Consider the following 11745-nt stretch of genomic DNA (forward strand, 5'->3'; position numbering starts at 1 on the left):
GAAGTGTCAGTGCTGTCTGAAAATAAAAGGGGTTGTTTTGTTTGCATGAAAATAAAAACCACTTGAAATCTTAATGATAAGTACATGAACGAAAGGCATGTATTGCATCATACAATAAAATAGGATTTTAAGGGTGTCTCTCCCCTCATGCAGGTTTATCTGACACCCTGTAGTCTTTCTGGAGGCAAAAGTTCTCAAAAGTGCTGGCTTTGGAATCCAATTAAAAAGTTGGATTGTTCCACATTAAAAATTCCAAATCCAGATGTGTACTGTAACCCCTCTCCTCACCTCTGTGTTGCCTGCATGATCTGGATTCCGTCTCATACCCTTATTCTGCAATGGGTGATGCCAGTACCTGAATAATTATTGCAGTGACAGAAAATTAAAGGAGTCCTCGAATGCACTAGAATCACTGCTCCTGAGCAGTTGCCAAAGGTGGGCTTCCTTCAGCGACAAATCACACTATGAACAACCACTAACTGTATAAAAGCCTTGGGCACTTGAAATTAGACCCAGTCCATCCAACAAGCAGTAGTCTTTTGGTTTTGCAGTGTGCTGACTATCTAATCCTAAGGTGTGCCTTTCTGGGGGGGTCTTTTTTTCCTCTAGTTGTGCCATCAAGTCCAACAATGGCCTCCTCCACTAGCCTCCCCTCCAACTGTAGCAGTTCGTCTGGGATTTTCTCGTTCTCACCAGCCAACATGGTCTCAGCAGTGAAACAGAAGAGTGCTTTTGCGCCTGTCGTGAGACCGCAAACTTCTCCTCCTCCCACCTGCACCAGCACCAATGGCAATAGCCTGCAAGGTAGGTGAAACCAGCTCTGGAGTGTAGATGGCTGCTCTCAGAACTGTAAGTTGCCCACGCCTTGCAAGGCTCTGAGAGACACTCAGGTTTCGAAGGGGAAAAGACAGTGGGGGATCCCTGGTGGCCTCTGTCCTAAAGCTTCCTCCCATAAAGAGTAACTGTACTCCTCCGACAGCCCACCTAGTACCTTGCAGGTGTTTGGCAACCACCCTATCTCTAACCCATCTAATACTGATGAATTGTGAGGCTGTGTATTTTAAAGCACAGACCTGCTGTTATGATAAGAACGAGTAATATTTCAGCTTACTAATACCATCCTTTTTCTTTCTTTCCTTTCTTATTCCCTGTTGTCGTCCATTATCAGACCAGTCTTTTGTGGACTCTAGCAAGTACTCCACTGCAGGGTCTCTCCAGGGGCTGGCCTTCTCCTGAAGTACGTCACTCAATCTTCCCTTCCTTTTTTTTCCTTTGTCATAGTACACTTGTGCAGAGATCCTACTGGGAGCAAATAGACCGTTACAGAGCTTGGCACCAACCTCTGCCTTTCATACATAGAAGACACATTACAAACTGAATTTGCCAGTTTAACTCATATCAGGGCATATATTAGCACTGATTAATGCACTTCTGTGCCAATTAATTCCACAAATGATGCAGGGCCTCATCAAATTTTGGTAGGAAGGGGCTGCTCCTTTTCTGCACCCTCTCCTTACAAAGTATTCGAGCATCAGCACCTAAATTCCTTTTGAAGAGCTGACACAAGCTGAGGGGTGGCAGACAGAAGGTTGTCAAACTGAAGATGCTCAAAACCAGCACCACCCGTTTCAGTGTTAGATTCAGCCTATTTTACAACACTGCCTAAATCTGTCTGCATAATTACCTCACTCTGCACTAGTGTGCCGAGAGAGATGTTTTCATGCTCACTTAGACTAAGGAGTTTTCTTAACCAGCTGCCTCCAACTGTGCCAGAGATGGAAAAGATTTTGCGGTATGCGTGTGCTTCTCCCAGACTTGAAGTCTGTTTTCCTTTCCATGTGCTTGTGCAAATTACTAAAGAGCACAAAGTGGGGGACAGAATCCATCATTTTAGGGCTACGTTCAGAAGGATGAGAAAGGATAGCTCCACAGACCCCATGTCACTTTACATCCTCTGGAAGGAGAGATGCTGGGCTTGCAAACATAATGCTGATAGTTCCATTATAGCTGGAAAGTCTACATACAGGCAGAGTGCAAGGAGTTCATTCATAAAAGCTGTGATCCACCACGACTGAAGGGAAGCATTGTCTTCAGTGCAATTTATGCTGGTGATTTGGGGGGATGAATCCTTGCACATTTACACGTGCACACAGAAAGTGTGAAAATAATAGGAATGTATATGCAGCTGTTGGGTGCCTTCTGTAAGCAGTGCTGTAAATACAGACTGCATCAAGAATAAAACACAACGGAGTTTTTGGATGTGCTGTGTTGCTTGGAATATCATTTTTCCTGCGTTTTAAAGATCTGGTGATGCTGACATGCTACAAATGTTAAAGGCTAAAGCAGCTAAAAGTGTTTTGACTGAATTAAAAGAAAATTAAAAGGAACTAATTGTAATCTGCCAGAACACTCCAATGTTTTTATCATCTCTTCACCTTGTCCCAGTGTGTGTGAGGTTGAAGTGAAAAAGCAAGTAATAAGGGAAGATTTTTCTCTTGTTTTTCCTTTCACGGGACACAGAATTCCCAGGTTCTGCCTAATGGGTTATGGAAAGCAATTATGGAACAAGCTGAGTGCTGGATGCAACTGGGGCTTGCTGATTGTCTCCTCATTATGTCACATCCAGATCTGTAATGCCCAGAAACCACACAGATCTGAGTGTTCCCCCTAATTTTTATTTAGCAATTCTGTTTTCATAATAGGAATGAGCCACCAAGAGATTCATTTTAAGGGTCATCACTGAACTTCTTGGTGAGTTAAAGATGCGCAGCCTTTAGCCCCATGCCTTCTGATACCACCCGAGGCTTGTAATAATCGCTCAGAAATGCACTGCCTGTTGTGCCTTATTGCTTAAATAAACAATCTTGTATAAGGAGGCTGTCTTATCTCTCTTGGGCTTCTGGATACATCAGAAAGCAATCTAGTTTTCTGTATGTAGCTTAGATATCCGTAGAACTCACTAAAACAACAGCTAGGCTTATCTGTTGTTCTCTTTGCCATGCAATTTTGTAAAACTCAAAATACATTATTTCTGTAAATTGCTAGCAGCAAATGCAAATTAGTACATGATAAAAGAAATAATGCCCATTGGTGGGAGTTTTTCTGGTTTTTTTGCCCTCTCTTGCCATGTAGGTGCGATCTCATACCTACACTGTTTCCCACTGCTATCTCTGTTTTCAGGATCAATAACATGCTACAGCTGAGAGAATTTGCATGACTAGATGTAGCACTTATGAAATGAAAGTCGAGTGATATAAATGGACTTGGAAAGAATGGAAATATCAAGGCTTTTAGGTAGAAAAGAGATCATTTTGTCATTTGCCTTGTAATTTAATTCAGAATTTTAGGGCTCTTCAAAGGCAATAATGCTTTGATAAAATGAACAAAGATCTGCATCTGTACAGTTTCCTTCCAATGGCAAGAGGTGCATGGCTAATACGTAACTATAGGGAAACATCATGAAGGCAGGAGTTACAGTTATGTCACCTTAATCTGGGATCCTGCACAGTGATGACAGCCATGCTGTCCCAAGAGAAAGGCAATTCTTGACCAGTATTTGGTAAAATTGATTTGGGCTTAAGGAATCTTTTAGCTTCAGATTATTTATTTATTATATTTTGACACTTTCTGAAGTTTTACATTTAGAGATATGAAAAAGACAAAATGCTGAAGTAGGGAATTAATCAGCCATTTGACTCAGTTCAGTTGCACTCATCACACACAGGAAGACTTGACCCATTCCCATCTGCTTAGCTCATAGCTTATCTGAACAACAAAGGAGGGAGTATTGCTCTCAGCATAGCTCTTCTCTGTGTTGTGATATGCATCTGTGGTGTGCAAGCTCTCCAACTTCCCACATCCAAAAATCTCCAAGTGCTTTACTAGTATGTATAAAAATTTTTCCCATGTAAGAAACAGAAGCAGATCAAAATGCTTGATGTAATACAATCAGCTGGAAGGAGAACTGGGACCAAAGCCTGATTTTCAGATCCATGCCCATGTCAATCTGTCATATATTCGTACAAGAAATACCTTCAGCTGTGAGTGATCACTTCACATGGCTGCCACAAGCAGAATTACAGTCTGTAATCAGACTGTACCCATCATGGCGCTTTACGGCTGCTGTGGATGTCCATGGATCGTGTTCCATGTTTGTACCCCAGCCCTTAAGTGTAATGACCCCAAGAGCAGAGTGGGGAGCAACTGAGTATCACAACAAGGGCATTGCTTTTGACTTGCTTTTGCTTCATTTTTATTCACCTGTACCAAGAGTAAAGCCCACTTGTGGGCACTCAGGGCTTATTATTTGAGATACTCTTGAAATAAAACCCTTTGGCAAGGAATCTTTAAACAAAAGTCTATCAAGTTCATCCTGTGATTTAAGATGAAGGAGACAGCATAGCTGTGGAGATAACATGGAAATGCATCCACAGATTATCCCCTGGTAGAATCAAAAAAACCCGTGTCAGGAAATGCCTCAGCAAGGAATATTTAAGACACAGCAGTGTCCTTTTCTGATTACTTGAGTGTCTTCTTGTAGGGCACGAGCAATGTAACTCACCTCTCTATCCCTTTAATCCTTGTTCCCAGCACCTTGCAGAGCCCTTATGTGGAGTGATAACCATCACTGTAGCGATTCCACATAACTTGTGGCTGAATGATAAATTCTAGGAATCAAAATGCTGCTGAACAATTGCAACATGCCACCTCTGAGGACGGCCTCCTGCGAACATGTGGATGTGTTTTGCATTCTCGCCTTCTCCTCTCATTTTATTTCATTTAATCAGTGCAGTTTACTCGAGCTGTTCTCCCCTTGCTGATTAGACTTGTAATTCTTGCACATATGGTGGTGTTTGTGGAGAAAACATTTCCCTCCTCTCCCCCTCCAACCCCAAATCTGTGAGTCTTTTACTTTGGCTCTGTTCTTATCAAATAATTGCAGCTGTAATTAAAGCACAATGAATCAGCACCAGTCACAGGGTTGATTTCTTCCTTAAGAAATTACATGTCCAGATGTCGGAGATGGCAGGCAGTTCTAGCATTTAAATAATGTGCCCGTGAAGCGCCGCCAACCTGAAGGCAAATCTGTTTTCTACCTTTCTGCAAATAACCATACAACTGGTGTTTTAAGGATGTGTTGTTGTCACAGCTTTCACCATAAACTTACACAACCACCACCTGTAATGATGTGCGTGCTCACAGTGTGTCGCTCGGACGCTTGCTGTGTCTGATCCCTGATAAACAGAGACCAACCTGGAGGTCAGGCGAGGTGGAAGGCTGTAGGTGTTGACTTCTAAGAAACATCTCTAAGAGAGGTGGTGGTTCCATAGGAACGAAGGTTAGAAAGCATAATAAAGGATGCAGTTCAGCCGACATTCTAAGTTAAAGTTAACATGTTACTCAGTGTAGTTGGTGAAATCTACAAGTGTAATGAACCATGACTTAGTTAAAGGCATTTAACATAATTTCTACTTCAAATTTAGACTTTTAGAGTTTAAGTCACTTCTGAGCACCTGGAAATGCATTCATAATGCTCCATGTTGAATACTGAACATGTACGAGAAAGCTGGCATAGGAAAATGAACCGCTGTTACTCTGCCTAATGCAACAAATGCACTGCCAGATCGCTGACACTGGCTGCCTATGGACTTCAGCCATTTGCTCATGGGTGAAGCAAAACATGCAGTAGAAAATATGGCAATGGCTGAGGCAGGTTTGAACCTGTTGAACGCTTTAGATTTTGAAACTAAAATAAAAGAGTAAGTTGGGGCCTGATTCTTATACTGGGCGAAGTGCATTTACTCTGCAAGAAAATCACTAATTTCAGCAGTCTCTCGCAATTTATGTTTTCCAGCCAAAATATGTTGCTAGTAAATGTTTAAAGGTTGCATTACAATGCACAACAGTAACTCGTTTTCCTCTTTTTCTCTCTCTCCTCTCTTCCCCAACCCTTTCCTTACAACAGCTATATCTGGCATGATTGTTCCCCCCATGTGAAAGAATTGCCTTGAAGAATTTTATTAATGAAGAGGTTGAATTCTGCTTCAGAGAGAATCTGATACAAGTCCCAGAGCGGAACTTTTTACTCAGGCCTTTTTAAAAATAATAATAAAAAAAAAGAAATAAAGAAGAATCTTACAATAACTGCGGATTTTTAAACAAAAATAAAAAATAAAAAAAATCACCATCCTTGCAAACACTGAAATTAACTATCTGCAATTGCAAGGTGTTGATTCAAGTTGTCCATCCCAAATAACTGGGAGATATATTTATTGTACGTTGATTAAAAAAATCCACTTTTCTTTTGTTGTTTTTTCTTTCTTTTGTTGTTTTTTTTTTTTGTTGGTGGTGGTGGTGGTTTTTTTGTGTGGGGGGTTGGGGGCTTGCTTTTTTTTTTCCCTTTTTTTTTGTGTGTGTGTTTTTTTAAGGTTTGATTTAACTCAACATCGTTTGTCTTTTATAAATCATACAATTACGCAAGGGACACTAGAGATGGAACTCCACGTTTTTAATTTATGAATTTTTTTTTAAGCTGTGTAAAGAAAATGAAGTGGTGTCATTTGCATACAAGTCTGTATGGGACAGAATAGAAGTGCCAGTTAGTTTTTCGTAGAAGAATTATGGCCATTTAATTAAGGGTCGGCTCATACAGGTTGCTTATCCAGTGGTGATTTGCTAATGTGATACATTTTTAATGTTCTCATTAAATGGATATCACTCCCCAGAAAGTGGATATTTTTGGATGGTGAGAGCGGGATGGGGGGTGGGATTTGGAATCTCTGTCTTTAATATCAGGCTAAATAATCGTGTAAATAGTGCGACAAGAAAAGTTGGTTAAAGCTTAGAATGCAAATAACAAACACGTTTCCTCTTCAACTCAAAATCCAGTGCCTCCAGATATACTGCTAAAACTGCAGCATTAGATTAGCACGGCTCTCGTTAGCTTATATATCCAACTCTTTCCCAATGGGTGGCCTTCCTGATGTCCAGTGTCACCTGGGCTGTGCACAAAACGCCATTCACCTTTTGCACAGCCGTCCCAAGACACAAACCACAGCCATCACGCAGTGGGCGTCTCATGGTCCCCCTTTATCTTCTATGGGGCAGAATGAGAAAAGGCTCCTCTGCGGTCCTCTGTCCTCACGATCTAAAAGCACACACTGTTGCCAGCCTCGCGCTAGGATTGTTCCTGTATCAGTCGACCCTCTCCGTTTGTATCATAATATATAAAGCCACAGGTAACTGCTTCTCAACAGTAAAATGGAAACAGGAGTTCGGGGCGGGCGGTGGGGCTGGTGGGGAGGTTTCAGATCAGAACCATCGCTTCTGTTTTACAAAAGTTTTGCTATCGTCATCTGGAAGTGTTCTTAAAAACAATTGGTCAAAGAGGCAGCAAAGCTCTGAAAATGCATTACCTGATATTTTTTCTTTGCTGTTGTGTTTTGTATGTAGTTATAAATACTGTAGATTTTTTGTGATTTTTTGCCAAAGTTGTTGTTCTATTTATACATTTTAATGTCTTAAGACAGTTTTTCAATATCACAATAAAGAATTTTACTGCATATTTTGCAAAAAGAGCTCACTACCTTTAGCTTGCACATACTTGCGAAATTAATTAAAGAAAAAAAAAGCTTTTTGTTTCTGTTTTTTTTTTTTGTTGTTGTTGTTCATTTGTTTTACGGGGGATTTTGTAAAATATCCATATAAATAATGTATTTATCTTGGGAATTTGTACATTGCTTTTTCCCCCCCTACTCCAGTTTATTTTATTGTGTATGTTTGCTATGTGAAAAGTGATTTGTTTGGTCATTCACCGTTGTATTAGCTGTTTAAATGTGGTTTTAAAGCATTTCATTTATAGGGTTGGGTTTTTTTTTTAGTATTGTTTAAAACCATGCTTCCATTTTTTTTTAATTTCCACCCAAAAGCCATTGTCTATTTTTGTATTATTTGTAAGTTAAGAAGTTTTTTCCAATATATGGCAAAAAGTAGCATATTATTCTTGTAGCATTTAGTTATGTAGATTTTAAAAAAATGTATCCTTTGCTTTTGAGGCTTAACAAAAACTAATGCTGTTTTACTCTATTAATATGCATGGGATTTCTCCTCTTTGGAGTGACGCATTTTTGTGCATTAAATATGGGGAGAAACTTCATAGAACTCAATGAAAATACTTTCTTTCTTAAGTCTGCTTGTATATTTCTCTGTCTTTCACGTAAATATAAACCAGCAGATTGGATGCCTTAACAATGCAAATCATATTCATTTCACTTGTACATTGTACTGTGCACCAGAACTGTCAATCATCACTAACATTCTAAGAAAAAAAAAAAAAAAGGAATTGAAAAGCACAAAAGAACTGTTTTGTTACCTTAAAACAATATAACTTTTTTCTAGTCGAGCAAGAAATCATTTACAACGATGCTGCAACTGTGCATGCTTCCTGTATGAATTTTGCAATGGTTTTCACTAGAATGTCACAGTGTGATCATTTAGGGGAAGGGAAGAAAGCAGGAACTTTTTTTTTTCATGGTGAGAAAATAAAAGGAGAAAAAACTGGAAAATGTGAGAGACATCAGTTATTGCTTCTCTGTATTCCAAGCGGTTATTCTAATTCACGTAGTAAGCAACAGCACGGCAATGTAATCAAATTTAAAGCCATATTTTGTCCAGTGACACCATCAATTACTCTTGTAGGGCTCCACTCAAAGTCATAGCGATTTTGACACCAGTGTTGGCCACCTGTGTTTGTAGTCTTCTACGCCAGTGTCCAAAGATCCTCTGACAACGTGCATCGTTTCGTTTTGTTGCAGCTATTTGTAGTGGTCTGTTCAATGGGACTTCTTAAACCCCACCCCCTGCACCACCCTTATCTTTTACAAAGTAAAAGATGCAGCTGTTTACAGAATATGGCTTTAAGTGGAAACGTCCAGATTTCAATTTTAAAAAGGTGAAGCTTCACAATGACTGGATTGCATCAAGTATGCCTATTTCCTCACAGTTGTACTAGAATGCAGCTAAAATGAAGTCATCTCTGAAACTACTAACCTTTCACCTTCTTATCTAAATCTTTTTGAATAGACACACACACTGTACAGTTCTATTGTTAGAGAAACTAACTACTGTAGAGATTGTTATAATTTTTTTGCAGAAACTCAAGCTGTAAAAACTTTTCAACTTTCACAATATTTAATTAAAGTTACTTCCTGTCTGTGAATACAGCTCCTAGTTGTGTGTTTCTTTTTCTGGCTAGTAGATGAGAAAAACTAAAATGTAGAAGCCAGAGGCTGCTGAGTTGTCCTTCTGAAATTAAGGAGAAGCAGAACTTTGTGGAATTACACAATGAAATACTTCAAATTCTCGTGCACTGAAACTCCTCTTATTCTGTTGCTAGTGGATTTCAAAGGATCCTCACTCACAGTGCTGTCTGTTCACCATCATATCGTTATTCTTACTATTTCTACTATTTACTCTGTTGATTGCTTGAAGAGCTCACCTGTATTTCTGGTGAATTTCAGGAGCATATCTAGCTTTATGTACCCAACAGCAGAGAGCTGGCCATCTAAACACAGTCATCATGAAATACAAAAAAAGGCATATTAGATTCACTGCAGGGAGATACGTTTTCATCTCGGTTTGAGTTGAGTCAATGGCAACACATCCATTGCCATTATGCACTCTGAACCAGGTCTTCAGTTACACACATGGACAGCTGCCAGAACTGCATCAAAGCATGCTGAGCTGTAAGTAGCTGCTTGACCATGGTGGACCCTCCTGTAAAATGTTTCTGTTCTACTGCCGTTACTAGATATCCATATCCATTATCCATTATCTACCATGTTTGATCTGATTTTGGACTTCTCTAGTTGGAGGGGACGATAAAGGATTTTACTTCTGGGATGAGGATGATTGACACAGTGGCACCCAACTGGTCCTCAAGTAGCTGTAGTACAAAGACTGGGGAAAATTGAAAATCTTTATATGCCGTGCCCAATGCAAAGCTCTGAGCATTCTTTGGTAGAAATAGGAACTTGAGACTTCAGTTTGAATTAAAATAAAATTTACTTAGTGTAGCAGAATTGCTGAGTCACAGCCTGAAGCAGTGATGAAGCACCTGGTGGGAAGGCAGGGCCAGCCCAGGGGAGCTCAGGTGCATGCAATGCTCCTGAGTGATTGGAAAGGGTGGAGCCAGGATCCACCCCTTCCCAGACCTCATTTAAGGGTTGGTAGTAGGGATGAAGGCATCTTTTACTGTTTGCTGGAGGTCCCTGCATACCTGAGGTCTTCCAAAGGTAAGCATCTCTGTTCTTTCATTTCTGCATCTGTGGCTGCTGCATTTGGGCTTGTTGTCACTTGCTGTAGCTGAAGACTTTGCTGCCCCAATATTATTGTGGTATTTTCCATCCCAATATAGCACTGCACTTAGAAAATTAAAATTTGCTGCAAATACAAGCGGCTGAATGTTGCTTCTTGCAATGTAAATTGTTGACTGGCTCTCAGAGATTCATCCCTGTAGTTGCTAGAGGAAAATAGAACTGTTGACCCCATGCTTATTTTGTCTTCATGAGAAATCTGCTTCTTCTGTCTGGGATAATTCTTCTATGCACCTTTTGACGTGGTGTAGATTCTGGCAGCTCTCACTGCAGCCCAAGGTTCTCTGCTCACCGGAAATAACTCAGGTCACACGTAGATAAAAAGCAGTCTAAGAAATTCAGGATATAATATCAGGAAACCTCTTTGTGGATTATGTAATGGTTCTCTGTCTAGAACCAGAGTTTTGCTTCAGCCTTTTGGATCCAATGAGAGTTTGTTTGGGAATGGAGTTGGCTGTGTTTTTGTATGGGTATGCCTCTAATTTTCTTTGTTTAAAGAAACCTCAGTGAAACAAGCTACCCTCACTGTTAGCTTCCTGGCCTTTTCTATGTTTCTATTTACTCTCTTTGGAGCCCTTCTCCATATCTATAGGCTTATGCCACAGCTGCCTCACATAATCATTCACATAAGCCTGCTTAGCATCACAGTCCATGGATCTTCTGCCACTTCATAGGTTAGCTGAAGACCTATTTTATGTTATGCGCTTGATTTCTATTCCCCTGTTCCTTCCTGCTTTACACCTTTTGTTCACCCATCCTCTTAAACATGTTCAAACCAGGCTGCTGTACTAACAATTGGTTGGAGATCTATCAGAGTCCCTGGCTCCCATCTCAGCTTGGATCCCTCCTGTTTTATGGGACAGTAGTTCTAGAAATGTTTTATCTAAGTCCACGTTGTCCAGGCTTTTTCAGAAACACATCCCCTTCATCTTAGTATTTTGTTTATTTATACTCATCATCATCTTTTTTTTTTTTTGGGGGGGGGGGATGTTGTCACTGTTCCTCTGCTATATGGCAAATGTTATATGCATTCATCATTTGCCATCAGTGTACTTTTCTGTTCTCCTGTGTTAGGCCTTCAGTTTGGAGACACAAAAAACAAATGCTGCCACTATCAATCTGCTTGGCTGGTGGCCAAGCAAGACAAGTTCTTCAGTGTTGATTCCAGGAGAAATGTCGTCTTTGTCTTGAAGAATCCCAGTAACTTTTTTTTTTTTTCCCCCAATTCCATTTTGCTCTCTGTTTTCCTCACTTGGGCTTGGGTGCCACTTCAGACACAGAATCACAGGGTTGGAAGGGACCTCAAGGATCATGAATCTCCAACCCCCCTGCCACAGGCAGGGCCACCAACCTTCACCTTTAATTCCAGACC

The 11745-nt window shown here is 40.3% G+C and overlaps 1 protein-coding gene across 7 annotated transcripts in view; it reads left to right on the forward strand.

Annotated features, from left to right (window-relative positions):
* The window catches only part of EBF1 (EBF transcription factor 1), a 268717-nt gene extending 259500 nt beyond the window's left edge, over positions 1-9217 (forward strand). For 4 of the 7 annotated variants that reach the window (XM_048960861.1, XM_048960862.1, XM_048960859.1 and 1 more), the window contains exons 17-18: positions 610-804; positions 5966-9217. In XM_048960861.1, the coding sequence (XP_048816818.1) occupies positions 610-804; positions 5966-5997 (227 nt within the window). In that variant the 3' untranslated portion in view covers positions 5998-9217. The other 3 variants (XM_048960858.1, XM_048960857.1, XM_048960863.1) reach the window with 1 other exon arrangement.
* Positions 9218-11745: the final 2528 nt, after the last annotated feature.

The sequence above is a fragment of the Lagopus muta genome, chromosome 14 (genome assembly GCF_023343835.1).
Source record: "Lagopus muta isolate bLagMut1 chromosome 14, bLagMut1 primary, whole genome shotgun sequence".
Lineage (NCBI taxonomy): Eukaryota > Metazoa > Chordata > Aves > Galliformes > Phasianidae > Lagopus > Lagopus muta.